Below are 25,034 nucleotides of genomic sequence, written 5' to 3'. Positions count from 1 at the left end.
TATATAATATATAATATATAATATATAATATATAATATATAATATATTATATATTATATATTACATATTATGTATTATATATATCATGTATTATGTATTATATATTCTATATTACATAATGTCTAACATTTTATATTAATAAAAATATTAATTTTATCTGATATAAAATACATAATAAAAATATAGTAAGAATATAATAAATTATATTTATAAAAAATATTTTTTTTTTTTCCCTTTAGTAATAAAGGAAAAATAACCACCCACAGCTACGGGAGAAGTGCACAACGTGGTTCAGGCTCCTGACATCACGCTGGAGATTGCTCAGAAGGAAAAATAAAGGTAGGACAGGAAGCGCAGCCCGTTTTGGGATGGGGGCTGGAAGTGCAAAGCGGCTCTGCCGGGTGTAGAAAACCACGAGCTCCTGGTGGAGCTGCACTGGGGAGCCTGAGCCTGGTGGCCAGGAGGGAGGTGCTGGTTTTTCCCACACTCCGAGGATGGGAGGACAGGATTTCCCCCTTCCTCCCCGAGCTCAAACATCCCCATCCAAGGAAGAGCTGAGAACGCAATGAGGATCATCAGCGGGGACCAGGGGGAAATGCCTGGGGAGAGCTGCTGGCCACTCGCCCAGATCAGCTCCAGAGCTGCCTCTCCTGGCCCTTAGAATCACAGAATTGCCTGCCCTGGGGTGGTGTCCATCCCCTGGGGTGGTGTCCATCCCCTGGGGTGGTGTCCATCCCCTGGGATGGAGCAGATCCCCTGGGATGGAGCAGATCCCCTGGGGCAGTGTCCATCCCCTGGGGCGGTGTCCATCCCCTGGAGTGGTGTCCATCCCCTGGAGTGGTGTCCATCCCCTGGGGCGGTGTCCATCCCCTGGGGTGGTGTCCATCCTCTGGGGCGGTGTCCATCCCCTGGGGCGGTGTCCATCCCCTGGAGTGGTGTCCATCCCCTGGGGCGGTGTCCATCCCCTGGGGTGGTGTCCATCCCCTGGGGTGGTGTCCATCCTCTGGGGTGGTGTCCATCCCCTCCTCCACTGAGGAGCCTCCTGTGCTTCCTCCTCTGCCATCCCAGGCCATGGCTGAGCCCACCTGCACTGGGAGGACTCAGTGCTGTTCCCAGGCTGGGAGCAGCTCCTTGGAGCTGTGGGAACTGGGAAGAGTGGGAATTTCCTCTGTACCCCACAGTGCCACAGCCCAAGTGGCACAGGATGCTGGGGAGGGTGTGGGTGCACCCAGCAAAGAGCTCAGGAGCCTCTGCAGCTTTCCCAGCTGTGTCTGTGGGACACAGCCACCCAGGGCTCCCCACGTGTGACAGTGACTTTTCTCGCATTGTATGAGTGAGGGCTGTCAGCAGCGAGGACTTCCTGGGGCGAGGGCAGCCTGTGGAGCACAAGAACCCAGCAGAGGCAGATGACTCATTTACAACTCGCATTTTGCTTTCAAGCCCTGCAGGAACTTCTGTTTTCGATTTCCTTCTGGGCCCTGGCAGCGCTGTCCTCCCTCGTGACACAGAGCACTGCAGCCCTGTCACCGCTGTCCCCAACCACTGCGGGTCCTGAGCACCCACGTGAATGTTCAGAAGAGTTCCCTGCCCTTCTCTGCTGGGGTCAAAGCGCCTCAGACCATCCTCCCCAGGTTCCAGAGCTGCTGCCCACACTGCTCCTGCTTTCCAGCTTCCCCACTCTCCCTTTGTTACAGGAACAAGAGAACAGGGAAGCGTTGAAGGAGGAGCTGACACCCAAACACCCAGAGACAGCCCCGGGCTGCAGGAAAAGAAATCTCCCCAGGATTTCAGTCAGGGCTCAAGGGAGGGATTCAGGGAAGCTGCAGGGTCTGACCCATCCTCCGAGGGTCTTGTGGGAGGCTGCAAAGGGTTAAAAGCAGCAGCCAGAACTTTGGATGGGATTTGGCTGCAGCTCCAAGGTGGCACAGGGCTCTTATCTTTATTAAGGAGCACCTGCCATGCCAAGAGTGAGCCTTCCCCCGACCGTCCTCAATAAAACAAAGACCTTTGCCTCAACTGTTCCTTATATCCCCCTCGTCTCCTCTTCTTAAAGCTGTCGGACACATTTCCTGGGTGTCTCTAAGGCACACTCATCACTTCTCCCAGCTTTTCTCCAAAGGAAAGTTCCCGAGCCCTGGGTTCAGGGAAGATGGTGGGAGAAGGAGGCAGATCCGTGAGGATCCACAGGAGCAGCTGCAATCCCTATATCCCAGCCCAGCCGTGGGGCTCTGAAGTCACTCCATGACGTGTTATGAATGGCAGGAAATCCGTGGAGCATCCCCCGGGACGAGCTTTTCGCAGCTCTGGTGCGTGGCAGTGATTCCACGGGGCCGTGCGATCCCTCCCGGGACAGAGATCCCGCAGGATTCCTGTGCCTGATCCATCCCTGCCCGGCCCGCGCGGAGCCAGGGCTGCTCCTCCCCCTGCCCCGGCGCAGCAAACTGGGGAGTTTGCCCAGTCTGGGGTTTGCCCAATTTGGGGTTTGCCCACCCAGCACGGCCCCAAGGTGGGCAAACGACCCCCAGCATCCATCCAGCCAAGGTCGCCCCCACACCCGTGCCCGTGGCCGGGGCTCCCCGGCCGGGACAGCGTAGCCACACGTGCCATGCCCGTGTCCAGGTCACAGCCCGGGCGCGGCGGGACGGGTGTCACCCCCTCCTCAGCGCGGTGGGGCGGATGTCACCTGTCCCTCAGCAGGGACAGCTCTGCCCAGCGATGTCCCCTCCCCTGAACCCCTCGGGCCCTGCGCGACTGATGCCGGGGGCGACCGTCACCTCCGCGGGGGTAAAACACCCAACTGCAGAAAATACCGGCAAACGAGGGGGAAATCCCTTTTTGGGGCAGGGAAATTCCGTCTTTGGGGCAGCGACCCGCCCTGAGAGCGACCTCCAGCCCTGGCCCGGGGGTTTCCCGCAGCCCCAAGCGGGGCCGCTGAGGAAGCACCGTGCACTTTGTCCGGGATGCGACCCCCGGCCCTGTCACTCCTCCCGCACCCCCGAGCCCCCCGCACCCCGCGGCTCCCGGTGCATCCCTGCCTATCCCTGCTCCGGCCGCGCCCGGGGAACAGGGATAACCCATCCCGGAGGAGTCTGGGGAGGGGGAAACGGGGGTCTCCTGCCACTCACCGCGTCCCGGCGGGGAACAGCGGGTCGGGATATCCCGGGAGCTACCGCATCCCTGCCGGGACCCGCTCCATCCCTCCGGCCGCTCCCTTCCTACCTCCTGTCCGGAGCGCGGCGCGGGAAAAGGAAGAGAGTGGGGCCGCGGAGGAGGAGGGAAAAGAAGAAGAGGAAAAAAAATCAAGTAGAAACCCAACCCCAGTGACCATAGATAGACACGAGCGCGGGGCCGCGCAGGACTCAGCTCCCTCTAGAGGCACCAACCCCGGCGCGGGGCAGCGCCGAGCAGCGGGGGCTTTTTGGGGGGTTCTTGGGGCTCTCCGGGGGGCTCTGGAGGCTCCTCGGGGGGCTCGGGAGGAGCTGAAGCATCGCCCGGTCTCGGGGCGCTGCGCGGCTCTGGGGGTGCCGGGTGCGGGGTTGTCACCGCACACACCTCGTGCCACCCCCGCGCCCTCCTTGCCGGGCTCTTCCGGAGATCTTCGGCTCCTCCCTGGCTTCTCCAGAGTTTTTCGGAGCTTTTGCTTGCGGCTGCACCTTAAATTCGCCCTCTGCCTGTTCCCCGGCCGGGAGCCCCGTTAAAGTCACGGTTTGAGAGTTTCTGGTCCCTGGGACGGAATCTGTGTTGATCCACCGGCAAAAAAAAAAAGTCACCGGTGGCAGAGGGAGCTCCCACCGAGCGCCTTCGGGAATTCAAAATCCACCGAGATTTGGGGAAATCCAGCAGCTCGAGGAGACAGCGAGAGAGATTCAGCCCTGGAGGGTTCAGCAATCTGCCCCAGCCGCTTTTCCTCTCCTCTCTCTTGGGACGCTGCCAGGGGCGCTGCTGGGGCTGGAAAATGCCAGATAAGCAGAGGTTTGGGGCTGGGCAGACGCCTGGCTGCTGCTGATCACATCACCAGTCTGCCCAGTGGCAGGAGCACTCTGAGGGCCCCAGAGCCGCGGATTTTGGAATTCTTGGCTTACTTGGCTGAGCTTTTCCAGGGAGAACGGGCCCCTGGCTGCTGAGGGTGCAGCTCCGGCTCCCTCGGAGGTGAGGGCTTCTGGGGACATGGCCTTGGCACGCCCTGCTGAGGGTGGGGCTGCACTGACAGGGGGAAAGCAGCTGGCAGGGGGCGAAGAAAAGGATTCCCACAGCGGCTGATGGGACTGGGGCTGGGATAGAGGTGCCCCAGCCAGAGCTGGCCTTCAGGGAAGGACGATCATCATGGGGCGAGGAATCAGCTAATGGGGGCTGTGCCCAGCAGGCTGGCAGTGAGGGGTCTGCCTCCCTCCCAGGTGTGCCCACAGAGAAGGTCTCGAATGGGGGTAGAGGTCCCACCACCAATTTTAATTCCTGGGGGGAGTTTGGGGGGTGAATGTGGCTGTTCGGGCCTGATGTCCCCGACTCTGGGGGACCCCACTGACCCGTGCTGGTGGTGGCTGCCCCTGTGCACAGCCAGGGCAAGCTGTGGCTAGGTTTAAGCTGACCTGACTCCTGCAGGACGAGTCCTGTGCCTCTGCCCACCCCCTCATGCCAGTCTGGGCTGCTCGTGGCTGTTCCTCCCCATGATTTCAGATTGAGCATCCCCAGGATCGCCTGGGAGAACTTCTGCAATCACAAATCCCATCTCAACCCTTCCTTCCTGCAAACCGCTTCCCTTCCACCTCGGATGTGTTGCACAACACCTCTGTGCTCCGGCTGCGGAAAACCAGCTGGGAAAGCGGCACTGAGGAGCCAATTCCCAAGCAATTCCTCGGTGTGAACCACCTCTGCCACAGGCAGCTCTTTCTGTGGTGCATCAATGCAGAAATTTCCAGCTGGAAACCAGAATTCCTCTAATAACGACTCTGACAGGACTCCTGCTGCTGCAAAAGGTGTGGAAAATGAATCGTGTGGGATTGCTGGACGATTGTGAGTCCAGAGCTTGTGGGGACTGAGCTGTGGGTGGGCAGCGGGGACTCCCCGTGTCTGCCAAAGGCTGCTGGAGAGGGTTAGAGATCCCAGGGATAATGGGAAACTGGTTGGAAAGGACCAGCTCTGCATGGGAATGGCCAGTATGGACATCGAGGAATGACGGTGGGAAGGAAGGGTCCAGGAGATCGTTGGAGGAGCGCTGTAAATGCTGCGCGCAGCTCCGCCGAGCAGCCAGCCCGTGCTGCTGCAGAGCCTTTGGGATGTGGAATCAACAATTCCCAGCTGGCTCTGCCGCCCCGGCTCTGTGATCACCGGTGTGAAATGTTCCCAGCTTTCACCAGCTCCTCCTTTCAGCAGCTCCTTTGGCTGGTTGGAATTAAAAAAAAAAAAAAAAAGGAAAAAGGAAATCTATTTGCTGGTGGAAATGTGCAGCAGCTGCGGGGATGGAGCCGCCGGATTCGGGATTCTCGTGGCATTTTAGAGCGCACTTGGTGGTGTCTAAATCCAGGCTGGAGATGGGAAAAGGGGTGGGAAAGAGGATGGGAAAAGGGAGCTGTGCTCAGCTGCGCATCCCCAGCCCTGGTGTGGTGCCAGCCCGAGGTGAGAACACCCTTCCCGTGGGCAGGGGCTGCGCGCTGCTCCCGGCGCTGCCGCGGGAAGGGATCGGGAGGGCGCAGCTGGAAGGTGGGAGAATCTCGGGTTTGAGCAGCCAGGATGACGCGGCACTTTCAGATGAGGGGTTTTGAGGGTAAAAAAAAACCAAACCCCATTCTGCAGCCAGGCGGCTCGTGGGGTCCCGAGCCAAGGCTGAGCAAACCCCGGCAGCGGCAGCAGCCACGGGAAAGTCCCGGGGCAGAGCAAAGCTGAGCTCCAGCAGCTCCTCGGGGACGCCGGAGCAGCTTTGTCCCGCGTCAGCGCAGCCACAGGGACGCTGTGGGGAAATCCTGCCCTGCCCGAGGCTGCACCCCTGGGAAAACACCCCTGGAGCCGTGCCTGAGTGGCCGAGGGAGGAGCAGCTCCTTGGTTTGCCCTCGCAGGTGACACAGTGGTGACAGGAGTGGCAGGAACCCAAAGTGCAGCAGAGGCTGCTGCCGGGCTGGAGGAGGTTTTATCTCCCTCCCCTTGGCCTTTGGCTGCTGGAGGAGCTTCCCTGAACCTTCCCCTTGCTCCCACCTCCCGTGCTGGGGGGAATCTCAGGGAGAGGCCCTGGCAGAGGTGGGAATGCAGCAAGGATGAGCCGCTGTCGGTTTCAGGGGGGCTTCACCTCGGCTCTCCCCCTGCTCCCAGCTGTGCCTGTGTCCCCCTCCCAGCCCTGTCCCCTCTGTGCTGTCCCCCAGCCCTATCCCAGCCCCTGTCCCAGTGCCAGGGCTGTGGCTCAGGGCAGTTTGTGTCCGTCATGTCCGTTTGAGCCAATCGCTGGCACCCGTGCCCACCCCAATGGCCACCCCAATGGCCACCCGGGCTCCCAGCCAGCTCTCCCTGCTCCACCTCCTCAGGGGGCTCTTGAGGGTCCCATGGTGGACACAGAAGCCCAGAGTGGAGGAGCTGGTGGCAGTTGAGAGGATGCAGCAGCCCTGGGGAGCCCCCGAACTGGGAGCACTGGGAGGATGCCCGGGGAAAGAACCACGCGGCCACTTGGGCTCCCTGCTGTCCTTCCCCGCTCCAGCTCCTCAGGGGCTCCTGGGGAGCCTGTGGGGGACACGGAAGCCCTGAGAGGAGAAGCTGGGGGCAGCTGGGGGCCGCAGCAGCCCAGGGCAGTGCTGGGACAGGGTCAGCGGGGAGAGACGGAGTCGCTGCTGGGGAAGCCGGGGAAGCTCAGCATCAGCGGCTGCCTCGTGCTCAGCACCAGCACCGGGAGCTGCTGGGGCCCAGGGACGTGCTGGGGGCCAGTGCTGGCAGCCACAAGCCCAGCAGCCAGCGGGCACAGCCAGGAGGGGACGGCCACGCCGGGATATTCCAGGGGCAAAGCTCTGCACATGTAAGAGCTGGGCTGGGGGTGACGCGGGGCCACAAGCCCAGCTGGCTGCAGTGTCCCCGCGGGAGGGTGTCCCCCCCTCTCCCCCGGCTCCGATGCCCTGCAGGGACAGGGAGGAGCCTGCTGGGCTTCAGCTGATGCCGGGCAGGTGGGGCTTGCTCGGTTGGGTGTTATCAAATCCAGTTTTCCCCCGACTTCCTTAAAGCTTTGACCTGAGCCCAGTGTGTCCAGCAAGGCCCCAGTTGGGACATTCTGTACCCAAAGCTGGCAGCTCCACTCCCACCTCTGCCTGTGCTGTTCCCACCTCCCCAAAGGTGCCCGGGGGGCTCTCTGGGGGCTGTGGCACCTTCCAGAGCCCCCAGTTCTGGCCTTTGACAGCCTGTGGCCTCTCCAGGCAGGGGGTGGGGCCATGTCCAGCTGTGCCATCGTTGCTGGAGGGTCAGGATGGACACTCCGCTGCTGTGGCCTCATCCAGACCCCCCTGGCTGTGCTGTTCCTGCAGGGATGGGCTCCCACCAGCTCCGGGTGCTGATGGGGAAGGCGTTGCCAGCCCTGAGCCAACTCTGATGCTGAATGGAAGAAGAAGCAGCTCCTGGAAGGTGAGGGCTCAGAGGGAAGGCAAATCCCCCCTCACCCTTGAGGGCTGCCTGGTGGGTGGTGGGAGGAGCCCTGAGGAGTGGGTGGACACGGAAAACTGCCCAGGGGGTGTGGGAGGGTGAAGCACCCAGCCAGCTGCCCTCCAGACTTAGTGCCCAGCATGCCTGGAATGGGTCCCCTGGCTTTGAAATATCTGGAGCTGGCATGGGATCCTCTCTCAGCCACTCCTGGGGGAATGTCTAATTCCCTCATGAGGGAAGGGAGGTGACAGCTCGGGGCAGTCACTGGGATTTTTTGGGCTTGATTTGATCAGCAGGTGAAGGTGCAGGGCCCCCAGAAGCAGAGATGTCCCAGGGCAACCGGCTCTGGAGCGGGAGCCGGCAGTGAAGGGCTTTGGATAAGGCTGGTGAGAGAATGTGAAGAGCAGAGGAGCTGCTGAGAAGGGTCCCAGTGCCCTCAGGCCTTGGAAAAGGTGTAGGGATGGAGAAAAATGAGCAGAACTGACCCTGGCACTGCCAAGGCACTGCTCTGTCAGAGGCTGTGGCCTCCCAGGGGTGTCCGGGATGCTCTTCCATCCCTCCAGGGGACTTCCCAGTTGAGGAGGAAATAATCTTGGGATGCTGCTGGTCAGCACTGGGCAACCCTTGACTTTTGGAACTGCCTGCCTCAGTTTGCCATCTGTGACGGGGGACGTCTGCTCCGTGCCATGGAGCTCTGGGTGATAAAGTGGCACAGCAGGGCTGGGGGCAGAGAGAAAGGTTTTTTTCCCAGCTCAGCTGCCGGTATCAGTTGCATCAGAACCGAGCTGCTGTACAGAGACACTTTGTCAGCACTGACATCATCTCTTCCCGGTTTGTTTTTCCACTGCAGGCTCCTGCCCTGGGAAGTGTGATGGGAAGGGAAGAGGAGTCGCTTCTGAGCGGGGCTGCTGACGGCCCTGCAAACCCCTGGGATGTGGTGCTGGTCAGGAGGTGAGCCAGGAGTGCTGGGGAGAGAAATAAACTGCCAGGGGCAGGGTTAGACAGGATTTTAGTAGAAATCCTTCCCTGGGAGGATGGGGAGGCCCTGGCACAGGGTGCCCAGAGAAGCTGTGGCTGCCCCTGGATCCCTGGAAGTGTCCAAGGCCAGGTTGGATGGGGCTTGGAGCAGTCTGGGACAGTGGAAGGTGTCCCTGCCCATGGCAGGGGTGGCACTGGATGGGCTTTAAGGTCCATTCCAACCCAACCCTTCCGAGGATTCCGTGGTTCCAAATCTCCTCGGAGCACCAGGTGGCACTGTCCGACTTCCCACCGAGCCGAGCTGACCCGGGCTAACCTGGCTGGGAGACGCAGACACCGCTGGCTCCCGGCTCCGGGCTGCGGGGACCAGGGGACAGCGGGGACAGGACGATGGGACAGCGAGGGACCGGCTCTGCACGGACCGAAGGGGTTTTCCAGGTTTTTTGGGGGGGAGATGGATTCACCTCCTGCACCCTCAGCAAATCCCAGAATCGTAAAAAACCCACCCAGCGAACCCGTGTTGTTCGTCAGGTTTGTCACAGAGTTTCCTCCCGGTTCCCTCCGGGAGTCCCGAGGGGCACAGGGCACCTTTGCCGTGGTCCCACCCGTGTCCCCACGCCGGGCTTGTCGCCCTGTGCTGGCTCTGGGCTCTGCAGGGACACAGAACACGAGGTTTTGGGCAAAGCGCTCCTCACACGCAGCAGATTTATCAAATTGATTAAAAGCCCAGCAGATCCAGGCCTGGTTCCTGTAGCAGCTCCTGGAGCGTTAATCACGCTGTGTCTGTGAGCCCAGAGCAGCCAGCACAGCCAGCTCGCGTTTTCCAGGTGCTGGAAGAGCTGCCAGGCGGTTTAGGACAAAATTCCTGACAAATACACCTTTGCTAATCTGCTCTATAAACACGGGCAGGCAGGGGAGGCTGGGGGGGGGGGCTGAAAAATCCACTCAGATGGGAAATCCAACCCATCCTGTGCTGGGGGTGAGTCCTGAGGCTCAGAGCTCCTGCCAGGAGCTTGGGAAAGCTCCCAGATCCTTGGGATCCAACACGGTGAGTGCAGAGGAAGGAAGCTTGGGACAAGCTTGGAGGGTCCTGCAGGTCTGTGGTGATGTGGTCAAGCAGCATCTCGGTGTCTGGGTGGATTCCTGCTGGGAGGCCACGCTGGGAACGCCATTCCAATGGGCTTTTCCTCGCCGTGCCTGTACCTGATGTGTCTCTCTCTCCCCACAAGGTTTCCTGAGGGTGGATGGAGCAGAAGAAGATTTTGGCTGCTTTGGGAAAAGCTGGGCACAGCTGGGAGCAGGTGGAGCCTCTGGAGAGGGCTGAGGTGAATGTGGAAGGGAAAAACGCCACTGGAGCTGTGACCTGGGACATCTCTCTGGGCACTGTGTTGTCACCACGGTGTGTCCTGGTCACAGCTGCATTTCTGCCTCTTCCATCAACTCATCGTGGCACCACCTGGGCCAATGTGCCCAAAATTGCACTGTCTGCTCCATAAATCCCTCTTAGAAAAGCTGGGGCCTCCTGCAGACAAACCCAGCACGTTTCAGTCGAGGTTTTTCATGAAATGAGCCCAGTTTGGAGCCCCCTCTGTGTTGGTTCAGCACTCCCCGCCTCAGTTTCCCCTTTCCCGTGAGGGGTTGCACAGCAGATCCTCCCCTCCAAAGCACCTCGTGGGTCAGTGCCAGACTTGGAAACGCTTCTGAATTTCAGGCTTCCGGGGCCTTTGGGCAGGATCAGCGCCCTGGCTGTGGAAACGCTCCATGGCCCTGGGGAGTTCCCGAGCCTGGCTGCCCTCAGCCAGCAGCACGCTCCTCCCGCACGCAGGGACAGCCCGGGAGAGACGAAAGAGCGACTTCCTCCGCTCCGTGCGCAGGATGAGCCCGTCTGGAGGTGGGGAGGGGGCTCAGTGCCCGACTTGTGCCGGGGGGCACCTCAGCTCCCGGCTTCTCCCTCCTGCAAACACCAGACGCGTTCTCGTGTCTGCAGTCGCTGCATCCGGGGCTGGGAAGCTCCCCGATAACACCGGGAAGCGGATCCCGGGCTCTGCGGGCGCTTCACCGAGTTATTCTCCCTCCGCGCCCGGCTCCGCAGCCTCCTGGCTGGGCGGTGCGCGGGCAGGGCAGGCTCGGTGCGCTCTGGAAAGCACTCGGAGTTCCGGGGATGCTTCTCCGTGTGGTGCCTCCGGCCCAGAGCCGCACAGAGGCTCCTTTCAGCCCCGCGGGTGTCTGTGGTGAACAGATCCCGGTTCACAGCGCGGGCAGATAAAAGCAGGGACACGCCTGGCGCGGCTCCCGGAGCCGCAGCCGCTGGGAATTGCTGGTGTCCAGCCTGTCCCAGGCAGCGAAAGGGGCTGGAGGCCGGCGGGGTGCGAGCAGCTGGGCATCCCTGCGGTGCCCGAGGTGCCCCGTGCCCGCTGCAGGTCCGGTTTGGGGCACGGGGCAGCGCAGTGGGCAGCAGGGCTGGGGGGACAGTGCCACTCGGTGCCAGCCCCTTCGCCCCCTGAGGCGCATCCTTCCCTCCCTCCCGCCCTAGATCCAGCCCCTAGGAGAGTCAGGGAGCAGCTCCCGACGTTCCGGGCTCCCCGGCAGCCCCCCTGGAGCCGGGATCGCTGCTGCTGCCTCGCTCCCCATCCCGGGACCGGCCGGACTTCGGCTCGGCCCGAGGAGCTCCTCAGCTCCAGCTCTTGCCTCTTCTATTCCCTCGGCTTAATAAAAATACCACATTTTCTTTTTTGCTTTCCCCTTCCCCATTCCTGGGGAAAGTCCCTTGAGTCTCGCCCTGCCTCGACTGCTACAGCCTGGCTTTGGTTGGAATTTTTTATTAATTTCTTTTTTTTTTTTTTTTAGATGAAGCATTTAGTGTGACTAAAACATTCTCACTTCTCCCTCTTGATTATTCCCTTTTCCTCATTAAACAGCTCCGTGTTGAATTATTTTTCCTCCTCTCCCAATCCTTCCTCCCTCCAGCTTTTTTATTATTTATTCTCTGTGGCTTTTAAGGGCTTTATTCATCCATTTCATGGTAAGAAGAGGCCTCTGCCTCTGTCCCCCCACACTGCAAAAGGATCAGTGGGACCAACGTGATGGTCCCACTCCATCCCCTGGGGTTAAAACCTTACAGAGGGTTGAGAGAGGGGTTGGTTCCATGGGCTGGAGAAGCTGTGGCTGCCCCATCCCTGGCAGTGTCCAAGGCCAGGTTGGACAGGGCTTGAAGCAACCAGGTATGGTGGAAGGTGTCCCTGCCCATGGCAGGGGGTGGAACAAGCTGGTTTTTAGGGTCCCTCCCAATCCAAACCTTTATGGGACACCCCTTCCCTTTCCTTGGGGTGCAGAAGGAGCGTCCCGTCCGCGCATCCTCACCCCAGCCGTGCCCTGCCCCGGCCGGGCAGCGCCGGGCGCTGGAAGCGGTGACCTCACAGCATTCCCAGCGCCGCGGTCACGGGCCGGAGGAGCTGCTGGCAGCGCGGCTCCTGCTAATCTGGGAATTGTATGCCAGGAAGCGCACACCCAGCCGACCTGCCGGGACAAAGCCTGCGCTCAACGCTCCAGCGCTCCCCGGGCTTCCCCCTGAGCGCCCCAGGGCTGCTCTGGAGCGGTCCCGGCGCCTCGCTGGGTCCCTCCCCGCACCTGCCCGGGGGTTGGACACCTGCTCCAGGTGCGGGGACAGAGTTTGATGTTCCCTGAGCTGCTGGCACAGCGCGGGATGCTCTCCCAGCCGCCTCGTGCTCCTGCCCATCCCTGGGGAACGTCACAAAACGGGGATGTAGCACCCAAACTGCCCCGGCCAGCCTGAAACCAGGGCTGTGATCATCCCTGATCACCCCCAGGGTGTTTCATCCGGACCCTGACCGTGACAAATTCACGCAGCCATCGTTATTTTCCTGCCAGTGTGGTTTAGCAGAGCTGCCCTGGCAACAGCCCCTTCCCGTGATGCCTTCCCGGGTACCAAAACTCTCCGTCCTTGACACATCCTTAGAAGCCTTGAGCTCCAAATAGACTCCAGCGCTGTGCAAACCCGCCCGAGATTTCCCGAAGCCAAGGGCTGTAGAAAATGCGGGGTGTTATTATTAGCAGCGAGCCTCTGCCAGGGCAAGTGTCAAACACCACGGAGGTGTCGGGAGGAAGGGTTTGACCCGGCTGAGTCACCGAGGGCAGCTCCTTTCGGGGTTCTGGGCACCTCTGAGGGAAGCAGCTGGTGTTATCTGCGGAGAGGAGCCTGGCAGGGGCAGCCAGCCGGGCCTTCCCACAGTGTCACCGTGCTCTTTGTCCCCGTGGGAAGCGGAGACGCCTCGGCCGGGCCGTGCTCGGGGAGCTGCTGTGCCCTCTGAGGTCACTTGTCACCCTTCACGTGACGCTGCCACATCCTGCTGGCGGTGGTTTAGGGTTTACAAACAGCGCCGTGGTGCCAAAGCAGGGGGAGCTGAGGGGTGCAAAGCCTCCGCCAGCCTCGCTGGCTTCCCCCGTGCCGATGGAAAACGAGGATCCAGCGCCGGAGCGCTCTTCCAGCTGCGGAGGTGGATGGGCTGGTGCGACGGCTCCATCCCATTTCCATCACCCTGCTCTTCGCTGCAGCCTTGCCCTGAGCCACACGGGCTTGTCCTGCTCATTCTACATCTCACAGAGCCCTGCTCGTGGCCTCCTCCATGCAGGATGCTGCACCAACATGGAGGGAAAGAAATGCCTGGAATGATGTCCAGGCTGAGATTCGCTGGGCTCATGAAGCTGCTGTAAAGTTGCTCACAAATGTGAGCCACTCGGATATTCCAGTGATCCGAGCCAGCAGAAGGGAAGATTTTAAATGAAATATTCATGGGGATCCTCAGCCCGTGGAAGCAATAGAGCTCTGCTGCCTTCTGCAGACTCACACTAATTTATTTTTTATTATGACCCATTTGTAGGATGATGGGGCCGGGAGGCTCCAGGCGGTCGCCTCCAGCTTCAGATCCTGTTTTTATTTCAGGTGCTCTAAAAGCACGGAACAGCTCCACGATCTGTGCCCCAAATTCGAAACCGCTAAGGATGTAGCCTGGTATTTCTGACACGCCAAACCTGGGCTCTGACACAGGCAGCAGCTCCTCCCTGCCCTGGCAGCTCAGACAGGCCACGGGCTCTCCTCTGTGCCACTGGCACTGCCCTGGGGTCACGGGGTCCCCTCTGTGCCACTGGCACTGCCCTGGCTGAGGAAGGCACTGTCATCAAACCAACAAAGGGCACTCACAGCTCTGGACCAGACGGGAGAAATATTTGCCAAACAAAGGCTCTATTTTCAAGGAAATCCTCTGACTTTCTGCCTCGAAGAGAGAAATTATTCAAGCTCTGGCGCAGGCGGCCGAGGAGCCGTGGGTAGGAAATTCTCCTGTCATGGGCTGAGCGGTTCTGCCACAGTTGCAGTGGGAGCTGGGGCTGCTTTTCCAGGCAGGGATCATTCCTGCTTTACATTTGGGAATGATTTTAATCTCTTTTTAGACTCCAGATGCACCTATTTCATCCCTGGAAGTGTTCCAGGGGAGGATGGACAGAGCTTGGAGCAAGCTGGACTAGTGGAAGGTGTCCTGCCCGTGGCAGGGGCTGGAACTGGGGGATGTTTAAGCTCTGTCCTGGAAAACTTCCAGGGATGGGGCACCCCCAGCTGCTGCATCCACACAGCCACCCCTGCTCAGCAGAGCAAACAGCTCCGGGGTCTGCTGCTGGGATATAAGACACACTATAGCGTCACCTAGCATTCTTAAACCCCGCAAAATAAAACTCTTGTGCGGCTCGCTTGTTTTCTTTCCCAGCTGTAAATTCTCCCCAGCTCTGGCTCTTCCCCCTCTGCCCGTGCCTGTCCGGGTTCATGGCACCGCCACGAGCTCCCGATTGATTTCCATGCGAAGTCGATAAAGAGTCGCTCCCACCCTGCGCTGTCCCTGTGTCCCTTGTCCCGGCCGGGTGACTCAGACCGACATGACTAACTCTTCCCTCTCCAACAAACAGGGATCTGGGGCTTTGTTCCGCGCCTCTCTCCGCGTTGCTGGAAGCTGCCGAAGAACCGCCCTGGCACAGCGTGACTCATCCCGAGGAGGTGATGTCCGGCTGCTCCAGCGCTGCTTCCGCACGGAGCGTGCCCCAGAGCGGGGCTGGAGCGGGGCAGCTTCTCCTGCGCTCCCCCCATCGCACCCCGCAGGAGCTCTGCTGGGGACGGGATGGGGCCGGTGCCTTGAAATCAGATCCCAAAGCTGGATCCTGCCCATCCTCCCGGGGCTGCTGGGGTTGTTTCCTCCCCAGCGGGGTTTGGACACGCTGGGAGGGTTTATCCACCGCTGCTGGGGTTTGCAGCCAGCCTCTCCTCACCCGCCAGCACGATGGGGTGAGCTTGGGACCGAGGATTCCCCTCACCTGGGCTTGGGACCGAGGATTCCCCTCACCTGGGAGGGGCAGCCACCCCTCCGAGGGTGGAAACGTGTCTGCTGAGGCTTTGTTACCCCACACCCAGTGCCCAGTTTGAGGTGATGGAATATATACACAGTAGGAATGATGTGGAAGGAATTGCTGCCTCTGAGGGTGGGGAGGCCCTGGCACAGGGTGCCCGGAGAAGCTGTGGCTGCCCCTGGATTCTTGGCAGTGTCCAAGGTCGGGTTGGAGTGGCTTGGAACAACCTGGGATAGCGGGAGGTGTCCCTGCCCGTGGCAGGGGGTGGCACTGGATGATCTTTAAGATCCTCCTAACCCAAACCATTCCATGATCCTATGGATGTGCAGGGCGCCCAGGGCACTCCTGGCTGGGCTGGGATAGGATGGGGGTACAGCCGGGCACGGGGCCCCTTCCAGCTTTGCCCTGAGCATCTCTGGTGACATCCAAGCAGTTACAGCCGTGCTCCAGCCTGGCAGCCCCTTTCCTCCCACTGGAGGAGCCCAGGCAGGGTGTGCGCACCCTGCGCCGAGGGGAGCAGCCTCTGCCTGTCCCCCCATCCCTCGGGGACATGCCCAGTGTGACAGAGGCGGTGGCCTGGCCCTGCCAGGGAGCCAGCAGGCGCTGGGCCACTCTGTTGCCAGCCTGTCACTCAGCAGGAAGGAAGGCGTGTGGTTTGCTCAGCAAGGGCTGTAATTAGGCTGATTGGCACTAACTTGCCTCAAAACGCCGGGGAGGAGGGGAGAAACCGCAGCTCAGCCATTTTATGTGGGATTTTACTGGGAGAAATGGAGCCAGGATGGGGCTGCAGTGGGACCTGGCTCCTCTGTGCTCTGTCCCTTCTCTCCGTGACATTCCTGTGAGCCCTTTCAGACCAGACCACCCCCAAGAGGAGCTGCAGTGTTGTGCTCCTGCTTAAAATCAGCCTGGCATAGCATCCCCAAAGCCCAGCTTGGGCTGGGATGGAGCTGAGCCCGCCCTGGTGCTGGCAGGGCAGCGTGGGCTCGGTGCCCGGGCTGGAGCTGGAGCGCGTTTCCTGCCCGCTCTGATAAGATGTGCCTTCATTCACAGCTGTGTGCTGACCACAGGCCACATGAGAGGGCCGGCGTGGCCGCTTGAGAGCAGAGGAAATGCGGCTTGGCCTGGAAATCCATCACCGAGGAGCTGCTGGGAGGAGAGGCCAGGCCTGGCTGCTGGAGCTGGGGTGGTGGTGGAGCCCTTTGGGTTCCTTCAGGGGCCGGGCACGCTGTGGGATGAGATTCCAGCGCTGCTCAAGGCCACTCTGGAGCTGCTGGATGCTTGGAAAATCTGCCCTTTGGTCACAGAACCCCAGACTGGTTTGGGTTGGGAGGGACCTTAAAGCTCATCCCATTCCCCCTGTCCCATGGGCAGGGACACCTTCCACTCATCCAGGCTGCTCCAAGGCCTGTCCAGCACTGATGGGGACCTGTCTGGTCTGGGTTCTGCCCTGATGTGCAGGAGGGAGAAGCACTTGGGTGAATAAATGAGGTTTTTCCAGGGATAGAAATTGTGTGGGGTTGAGCCAGTGAGGCCATTGTTGATGCTCCCACATGGGCACAACTATAATGGGCAAAAAGCAGCCGATTTGGGGCACAGCTGTGGAGGATTTTGAAGGTGGCTGCACACACGTGACACCTGAGGTGCAGGGCAGGGGGTGGCCGGCAAGGCACGGGGGCTGGGCAGTGCAGAACCTCTTGGGCAGCTCACGGAAAGGATGGGAAAGGGGGAATGGGGCTCTTCCCTCACCCATGGAAGGGATGGGAAATGAGGAACGAGGCTCTTCCCTCACCCATGGAAGGGATGGGAAATGAGGAATGGAGCTCTTCCCTCACCCATGGAAGGGACGGGAAATGAGGAACGAGGCTCTTCCCTCACCCATTCTGCCACCCAGCCCGGGCTGAGGGTACAGCTGGCAGCCCCAGCCCCTGCTCCACCCCCCAATTAACCCGTGTTTGCTTATTAGGGAAGTTACAAGCCTGTGCAAACACTTCCATTTGCTTTTGATAAAACCAAGGCAGAAGAAACCCCTGCCCGTGAGGTGTGGCCGGGCCCTGCAGGCTCCTCCCAGGGGTCTGGGGCGAGCAGGGTCTGGGCTCCTGAGGGCCACCTGCCAAGGCCGGGCATCCCTCCCTGCCCCAGCCGAGCCCCGTGTCACCCGCTGGCTGTCCCCAACCCCGCAGCTCCCACACAACCGCGGCGTTTGTCCCAAACTTGGCCCGGTGTCGCTAACGGCAGCTGCTAATTGTTCTCGCGCTCTGTACTATATTTAATTCCCCACTATTATTTTTTCCCCTTTTAATCATAAAAAGCCTAAATTTCCCTCGGGGAAGGTTATTGGCTCGAGTGTGGAAATATACCTGTGCCTTGCATGGCGCCGGGCCACCGGGGCTTTGGCTGTATTTTTAAATCCAAGTACAAAGTGTCTTCCACGCCAGCGTCGTTTAACCCTTCCCGGGAGGGAGGGTGGGAGAAAGGGAGCAGGGGGAGGGGGTGTTTCTTCCCTTTTTCAGGGTTTTCTCAGCTGCTGCTTGGAGTAGGATGGGTTTGGATGCGTGGACAAGGAGCAAGTGTGGGATTTGAGGAATCTGCCCTCTTTTCCTCCAGCTGCTCCTCTGGTTTTCCCTCTCCCAGACCCACGGGGGCATCACGAGGTCGGCCCGAGCATCGTCCCCTTCCCAGGCCGCCTCCTGCCACCCCTGTGGGTGTGGGGAGGGGGGGGCTCAGGTGCTCCGAGGTAACCCGGAGCCTCACCACCTTTGAGGATGTGGGCCAAAGTCATCCAGTCTGAGAGCTATTTCGGGGGAGCGCGGCTGCTCCCGCGGGAGCCCTGGCACAGCCACCGCCGGAGCCGGCTGGGGCACAGATGGGACAGGCAGGAGGGAGCTGCTCCCGTCTCCACCGTTAATGAAGTCACCCGAGGGGGCTCAGCTCTTCCCCCACAGACCTTGGGGCACCTTTCAAGCAGCTGCTGCAGGGGGAGGTTTGGGTTTGCGGCTCGGAGCAGATTTGGGGTCTCACCCTCATCCCCGCGGATCTTCTGCGCCAAAGGAGGGGTTTTGTTCAGGGGTAGCTGCTGTGGGCTGTGAAATCCTCACTCAGGAGGAGAAATGGGATTGAAACAACCCTTTCTTTGGCCTGGGGTTGGTCCTGCTCCCAGGCTGCCGCTCTCTGGGGTGGGAGGATGGGGTAGCAGCGTGAAAGGCTCCACACAGGCTTTGTGCTGGGTCTGGGGGCAGCAGCGGGGTCAGGCAGCACCCAGAGCCAGCAGGGTGAGGGAGAAACTCCACTCCTGGCCCAAGAACCCCCCTCCTCTGCCTGACCCTCAGCAGAGCCCTCTCTCTCCCTGCTCTGCTCGGCACAAGGGACCGAGTGTCTCCCTCCCTCCTCCTCCAACAAAGGCAGCCACAGTTATTTTTCTCCTTCTTCTTCTTCCAAGTGGTTTCACCCTTGAGCTGCCGGCCTTGATTCGGGATTCCCGAGGAGAGCAGAAGCCGGAGGAGGCCCTGGCAGGGCGCTGGGATGCTGTGTGGGCACCACCACCCGCCTGCCCTCCCCAGCCCCCACACCTGCTCCATTCCCTCTGTCTGCCATGGATTTGCTCCCAAGACGTCCGGACAAACTCGAGCTCCAAGTGGAGCTTTGAGGGGAGGATACAACCCCGGGTGATCCGTTCTGGGAATGCAACCCCAGCCGTCTGCAGGGAACGGGAAGGGTGGGCAGGTGAGGGGAGCTTTGCCAAGGGAGCATCCCGCGGGCAGGGCGGGGGCCTGGGGCAGGGAGGGGACCCTGCAGCTTCAGCTGCTGCCTTCAAAGGAGCAATTTCAGCATGGGAAAGGAATGTGGCTCCCGTCCCTGCCAGGGATGGGATGGGATGGGATGGGATGGGATGGGATGGGATGGGATGGGACGGGATGGGATGGGATGGAGGCTGTGCCTCAGGAACAGGGATGATTTCTGCTGGCCTGACTCACTGGCGGCCTCCTCGCAGCCGCTTCCTCTCCGGGAGGCAGAATCTCCCAGTTTTTATTTATCACACGGCTTAAAGTAGGGGGTAAGGAAGGAAATGTTCTTATTTTTAACTCCTCTGTTTCCTCGGAGCCTGGGCTAGCGCTGGCACGGTGAGGTGGCCACCAGGAGCAACCCCATGGCCAGGGGTCCCCCTCACCTGAGCGCTGCAGGCTGTTGGCAGCTCCTCACGGGCTCTGAGGCCATGCACGGAGTGTCCCCCCAGGCTGGGAGCATCCGAGGGACCCTGTGCAGAGTGGGAACACGCAAGGTGGGCAGGGTGATGGCTCAGGGTGGGCACAGCCACGCTGAGAGCAGCTGAGCCTCAGGAAAAGTGCATTTTCATCTCCTTGAAGCCACCTGCCCATGCTGCTGCTTGTGTGGGGACAAACCTTGGTGACCTTCTGGGGGTCCCTGTTTGTGCCCAGCACAGGGACAGAGCTGTCACATCCCAGGGCTGGAGGATGGGGAGGGTTTCATCCATCCCAGCTCCATCCAGGGAGCATTTGGGGATGTTATGTCACCGTTCCCAGGGTTCAGAATGGGCAGGGGAGGCACCCCTGGAACATTTTGGGTTCCCCACCCTCGGCTGAGTTGGGACATTCAGCCCTGAGCAGGGGCTGGGCACTGTCAGCACCCTGGTGGTGCCATGGGGTGGGATGGAGACTTCCAGAGTCTCCGTCCTGCTGTTCCCAGTCCTCCCGAGCAGCAGAAACCAGGCCAGATGCCTGTTTGTTCAGAGCCATGAGGTTTTTTGCACTCCCAGAGGGTTTTCCTTGCCCAGCCATGCCCGGTGAGGCCGGTGGCACTGGCGTGGCACACCCACGGTGCCCCTCAGCTGAGGCACCGCTCGTGTCTGTGCTCAAAGCAGCTGATCCGGGCATGAAGTTTTGGTCTTTGGTTCCTTGGGGCTTTCCCTGAGCTCCTGTTGTGAAACCTTCATTTGCTTCTAAAAGCAGCAAGTTTTTTTTTCTTCCTCATGATCTTCTCTTTTCCCCCTCTGTTGCCCTGAGATAAAGGCTTCTAAATTTGTCCTGTGCTGAAAACGCAGCTAATCCTGATGGACCTGAATTCGCATCTCCCCCCCAGAGGAATTGCACTAATTTTTTTTCCCCCTTTGTTCTGCCAGGAGACCTGTCCGTTTCCTAGTGGAAAGAAGAAAAAAAAAAAAATTCCCTATTTAGGGCAAGGTTTATATTCCCAAAACCTGTGTTTGTTTGCGAGAAAAGAGGACAGGAGGGAAATAAATGAGAAAAGCATCATGCTGCTTTTTTTCCTTTTTTTAAATTCCCTTCCGATATTGTTTTTACAGCAGGCAAGTTTTAATTAAAGTGAGGAACTGGGTCGTTTGTACTGTCCAGAAGATGCTCTGAGGATGTTGTCCTTTCCCACCAGTGTTAATTTGGGAGCGCAGAGCAGCTGGCCCAGCCTGGCGGTGTTGGGAAGGCTCCTTAAAGGGTGCAGGGACAGGGTGGGCTCTGGAGGAGGGGCTGGGGGTCTCTCCTTGCTGTCCACAGCTCCTGGCGGTGATGGAGGGGTTGGATGGGGCGTTTTGGGGTGCTGGGTGAGCCCTGTGACACTCTCAGGGCTGGGCTGTCACCGTGGCGGGGGGTGCAGGGAGGGTTTGGCAGCGCTGTGGGGACAGGAGGGGACGGCGCTGGTGAGAGGCACAGCAGGTGCGAGCTGGCCCTGCTGGCAGGAGCCACCTGGGCTTCAGGAAGCCTCAAGAGCTCGCCTGGGGCAGAAAAATCCACCTAGAGCCGCCTTGTCCTCAGCTGCGGCCCTGCCTGCCCCGGGCGCTGCGGAATCCCGGGAAGGGGGACGGGGAGCGGCGGCTCCCGGGGTGTCCCGGTGCTGCTGCAGCCAAGGGGTGGCACGAGAGGGGCCGTGCGGGACAGGGAAGGAGCTGCGGCAGTGACCGCTCGCTTTGCCGATGGCTGCGCAGGGTGGGGGGCTCCCCGCGACCCCCGAGCGCCCGGGGCCGTTCCAAGCGGGGGGAGCCGCAGGCAAGACCCCCGGGATGGGGAGCTCCGTGCTGCGGCAGCTCGAGGGGCGGCTGGGGGGCTTCGTGCCGGGGGTCGGGGGTCGTGGAGCTGAGTCGGGGGAGCGCAGCCGGGGGGGACTCCGCGGGCGAGCGGTGGCCGCGCTGCCGGGGCCGCCCGCGGGCACCGGGGCGCGCAGCCCCCGCACCCCCGGCCCCCCCCGACGGGAGGCGGGTGCGGGGGTGGGGCCTCTCGTCGTCCCCCCCCCGTCCCGGGCGGCCCCGGGTCCCCTCCCCGCACGCTGCTGCCGGCGGGACTTCCTGATCCCGCTGCATTGGCCGCAGGTAGCGCAGCTGTGCGGGACGGGGCACGGACAGACGGACAGAGCCCATGCGGATCCTTAGCTGAGCTTCATCCCCCGCCCCCTCCTCCTCCTCCTCCTCCTCCTCGTCTTCCTCCTCCCTCCCTGCCCGGCTCCCTTCCTGCCCGGCACATGTAAAAGTTGTGCGTGGAGCTCCGCTCCCGTCCCGCTCCCGGTGCTGCTCCCGGGGCAGGAGCCGGGCTGGGATCGTCCCCCCGCGGAGCAGAGACCCCTCCGTCCCCCCGGAGCAGGGACCCCCCGGCTCCGCTCGCCCATGCTGGATTTCGGCCCGGGAAGGTGACTGACTGCAGGAGGAAGCGGCGCCGCGCCGGGTCAGGGTAACCATGAATGAGATGTCGAGTTTCCTGCACATCGGGGACATCGTCTCCCTGTACGCCGAGGGCTCCGTCAATGGCTTCATCAGCACCTTGGGGTGAGCGAGGGGCTCCCGGGGCCGCCCGACGCTGATTCCGGGATGGACGGGACGGGACGGGGGTGCTGAGCCTGAGCGTGGTGAGAAAAGGAGCCAGGAAGCTCCGGGTGCTGCAGCAGCGATGGGGAGCGGTGCCGGGCAGGGGGACAGGGTGCCCCCGGGCTCGTCCCCGGGCTCGCCCCCGGCTCCAGCTGCTGGCAGGGGCAGGATGTGGCCCAGGAGGGACCCTCAGCCCTCCTTCCCCTGGCCAGAAGCCGCTTGTCCCCGTTTAGGGGCTGGGGGGGATGAAATAGGTTTAAGCAGCGTGAGGGGTCGGTGGGATGAGGAGGGGGATGTGCGAGGGCGGCCGCTCGGGCAGGCGGGACCCCTCCTGGGCACGGGGTCATTGTGTGCTCCCAGCCCTGTCCAGTGTGGCTGGAGGCTGCCTGGACAGGCAGTGGTGGCTCTCGCTATCCCCCTCAATGTCCCACACACCCGGTGGTCAGAGGGAATCGCCGCAGGGTCACCAAGCCGGGCTGCCCGTGGCTACCAAGCGCTGCCTGGGGCTGGGGGACAGGGCAGTGCCAACTGCGGGCAGAGGCAGCTCCCTGGATGTGGCAGCAGGGCCCAGGGGATCTCTGCCCAACCTGGAGTGGAGACCTTGGGGACCTGTCCCGTGTCACTCCTATCCCGTGTCACTCCTGTGTCCGTGCAAGCCAACGGTGCTGCTGTGGCAGCCCCTGGGCACAGCCAGGCCAGAGATGCCCCTCTGCATCCACCGGCCTGCTCCCACCGGGAATGTTTGCCCGGTGGCACAGGGACAGCATGGGGAGGGCTCCGACAGGGCCGCCCTGGGGCACGGGTGGGTTTTTCCTTACCCTGACTCAGGACCCCAAAGCGTGCCCGCAGCCCCGGCGGGGGGGACGTGGAGCTGTGCCAGCGCTCCTGCCCCACGCTGCTGCGTGTAGGAGAGGCTGAGCTCAGGCAGGAATGCTGACTTGGATGGGATTCCTGGGGCAGGAGCTGCCCGGCTCTATAATCTGCGCTGAATGCACTTGCTCCCACATGCCCCTGCCGCAGCAGAGCCGCACATACCTGCGCCCACACGTGTCCCTCACCCACCGCCGGGCACGTGTGGCCCCTGGGCTAGTGCCCACCGGGGCTCCCTCCACCTGGCCGCCCAGAAATGCGGTGCAGCAGGGTGCAGAAGTGCCCAGAATCCCCGCGTGTGCAGCCACAGCGCCGGGCAGCAGATCCTGCAGGTGCAGCCTGGCCGTGCCAGCCCTTCCTGCATCCCTCGGGGGCATCCCCACGGGTGGTTTGGAGAGGTCTCCTTGGAGCTGCCCCAGTGCCAGAGCTGTCCCCAGGCAGGGGATGCTGAGCACTGCTCCAGCCTCTTGGAAACGGGGTCTGGAGGAGGCTCCGCAGGGAGCCAGCACTGGTTGGTGCCCCCGGAGCACGTCCCAGTGGCTCGATAAGAAATATGTGGATTTTTCGGAGCTCTGATCCCTTTGCAGCTCTGGTCCTTTTTTGCCAGGTGTTTTTCCAGACTTCCTCAGAAGCATCTGAAGAGCAGAACTTGCTTGGAGATCCTCTTCTCCCCAGTCCCAGCACATCCTCTGCTGGGCAGCCCCGCTTTCCCAGGATTCTGCTTCCCGCAGGTTCTTTCCCCCCCCCCCCCCCCAAAATTAAAATTGTTTTCCCTGGTGCCCTGCGACCCGGGAGACCCAACCACACCTTAAATCACTCCTGCGATAAGGGACCAGGTGACTCACCGAGAGTGCTCCTCCTGCCACAGGGACCTTATTTAGCTCATTTGCAAGGCAAACAGCTCTGCCAGCCCACGCGGGCGCCCTGCGGAAGCGCTCCTGACATCCTTCCTTGTGGAGGGGCTGGCTCTGGGCTGTGGGATCGCCTGGGGTCTGCAGTGGGATCCTCTCTTTATGGGGTGACGCGGAGTGTCCCCACGTGCTGGTCACCAGTGTCACGTTAAGGGTGGCTGCTGTGACATCGCTGTGCCAGCGCCCTGTGGAGCAGCCCCGGGGCTCTCCGGGGTGTGGGGTGAAGGTGAGGGGAGCCCTGCAGCCCCCACCTGAGGCTCCTCTGCTCCCAGCCCCCCGAATCTCTCTGTCGGGGCTCCCGGGCACAAACCCTCCCTTTCACCCCCTCTCTGCTGTGGGTGTTGTCTCGTGAGCAGGAAAAACTTCCCGGGAGGGGCGTGGGGGTGAGGCTGGGCTAGGTGGGAATGCCGAGCCAAGAGACCCAAACCAGCTGAAATGCTTGAATCAGCCCAAAAAAGCGCCCTGGGAAGGGAGAGCTGGGCTGAGGGCTGGTCACAGCGGCCTGGGAGTGACCCTTGGCGGGCTGGGGCACATGGTGGGTGTGTTGGAGTGGCCAGAAGTGGTTCTGGGGACACGGGCTGCCCTATCCCTATCCCTGCCAGGCTCCCAGGACCCTTCAGAGGCTCAGAAGTGGCTCTCGCAGAGGGGAAGGGTCGGTGACAAACCCAGCTGGGGGCCAGGCGGCTGTTTCAGGTGAAGTGACACCTGGGCCTGTGGTTGCAGGTGGATTTTGGGGTGGAGCAGCCCGGGGAGATGCAGTTGGTTAAAGGGTAACTCCAGCTCCGCCGGGTCAGGATGAACCCGTCCCTGCCGGGGGGAGGAGAAGGAGGAGGAGTCCGAGCCCTCCTGGCACCAGCACAGCACCAAAAAGCTGCATTTTTGTAGCTGCCCTGCTCATTTTGTTCTTTTTCCTCCCTGGGGCAGTGCCCACCCTGCACCCTGCGGGTGCCAGAGGGGCTGACCTGGCCCCACGGCCAACGACGAGCTCTCATCATCCTCCTCTTCCTCCTCCCCCTCCTTTTCCTCACCTCCTGGGATTGCTGGGCTTGGTACTGGGGTTCTCCTGGCTCTGTAGGGTTTCCCTTCTCCCAGAGCCCTCCTTCCCCGCTCCCCTCTGAACCCCGGCGTGCCCGAGCTCCCCTTGGCATCGCCTGTGCCACACCTGGGGAAGGTTTTTCCCCAGCCCAGCGGGCTCCAGCTCGGCGCCGTTCCCGGGGAGGGCTCGGGAGGGTCCGGCTGCCCTGGATTCTGCAGCGCTGGACGAGCTGCTTCTCCCCTGACCTCGGGGAAGGCTCTGCCTCGCACGAGGCCAAGCGCGCTGGCCCCGGGCCAGGGAATCACTTTGTGCTCGGGATTTGGAAGCATCAGGAAGCCCCGCTGGAAGCGCGGCGAGGACTCCAGGGCTAAGAGCCGGCCAAGATGCTCGCCCGCGCCTTGAGGGG

At 61.4% G+C, this 25,034-nt stretch overlaps 2 protein-coding genes across 3 annotated transcripts in view; one reads left to right on the top strand and one right to left on the bottom strand.

Moving 5' to 3' along the window:
• Positions 1–3,286, bottom strand: part of BAK1 (BCL2 antagonist/killer 1) — a 14,256-nt gene extending 10,970 nt beyond the window's left edge. Inside the window, exon 1 of one of the 2 annotated variants that reach the window (XM_042013465.1) lies at positions 3,126–3,286. The gene's annotated coding sequence lies outside the window, so the exon portion shown is untranslated. The remainder of the gene's footprint in view (positions 1–3,125) is intronic. The other variant, XM_042013466.1, reaches the window with a different exon arrangement.
• Positions 3,287–21,279: 17,993 nt separating this feature from the next.
• ITPR3 (inositol 1,4,5-trisphosphate receptor type 3) overlaps positions 21,280–25,034 on the top strand; it is a 38,042-nt gene continuing 34,287 nt past the window's right edge. Inside the window, exon 1 of the mRNA XM_042013362.1 lies at positions 21,280–21,772. Coding sequence (XP_041869296.1) covers positions 21,684–21,772 — 89 coding nt within the window. The 5' untranslated portion in view covers positions 21,280–21,683. The remainder of the gene's footprint in view (positions 21,773–25,034) is intronic.

Source organism: Corvus kubaryi, unplaced genomic scaffold, assembly GCF_017639235.1.
Source record: "Corvus kubaryi isolate FWS band 111438036 unplaced genomic scaffold, C.kubaryi_AGA036_p1.0 split1-37355, whole genome shotgun sequence".
In the NCBI taxonomy this organism is placed as follows: domain Eukaryota; kingdom Metazoa; phylum Chordata; class Aves; order Passeriformes; family Corvidae; genus Corvus; species Corvus kubaryi.
This window is presented reverse-complemented; position numbering and strand designations above follow the sequence as displayed.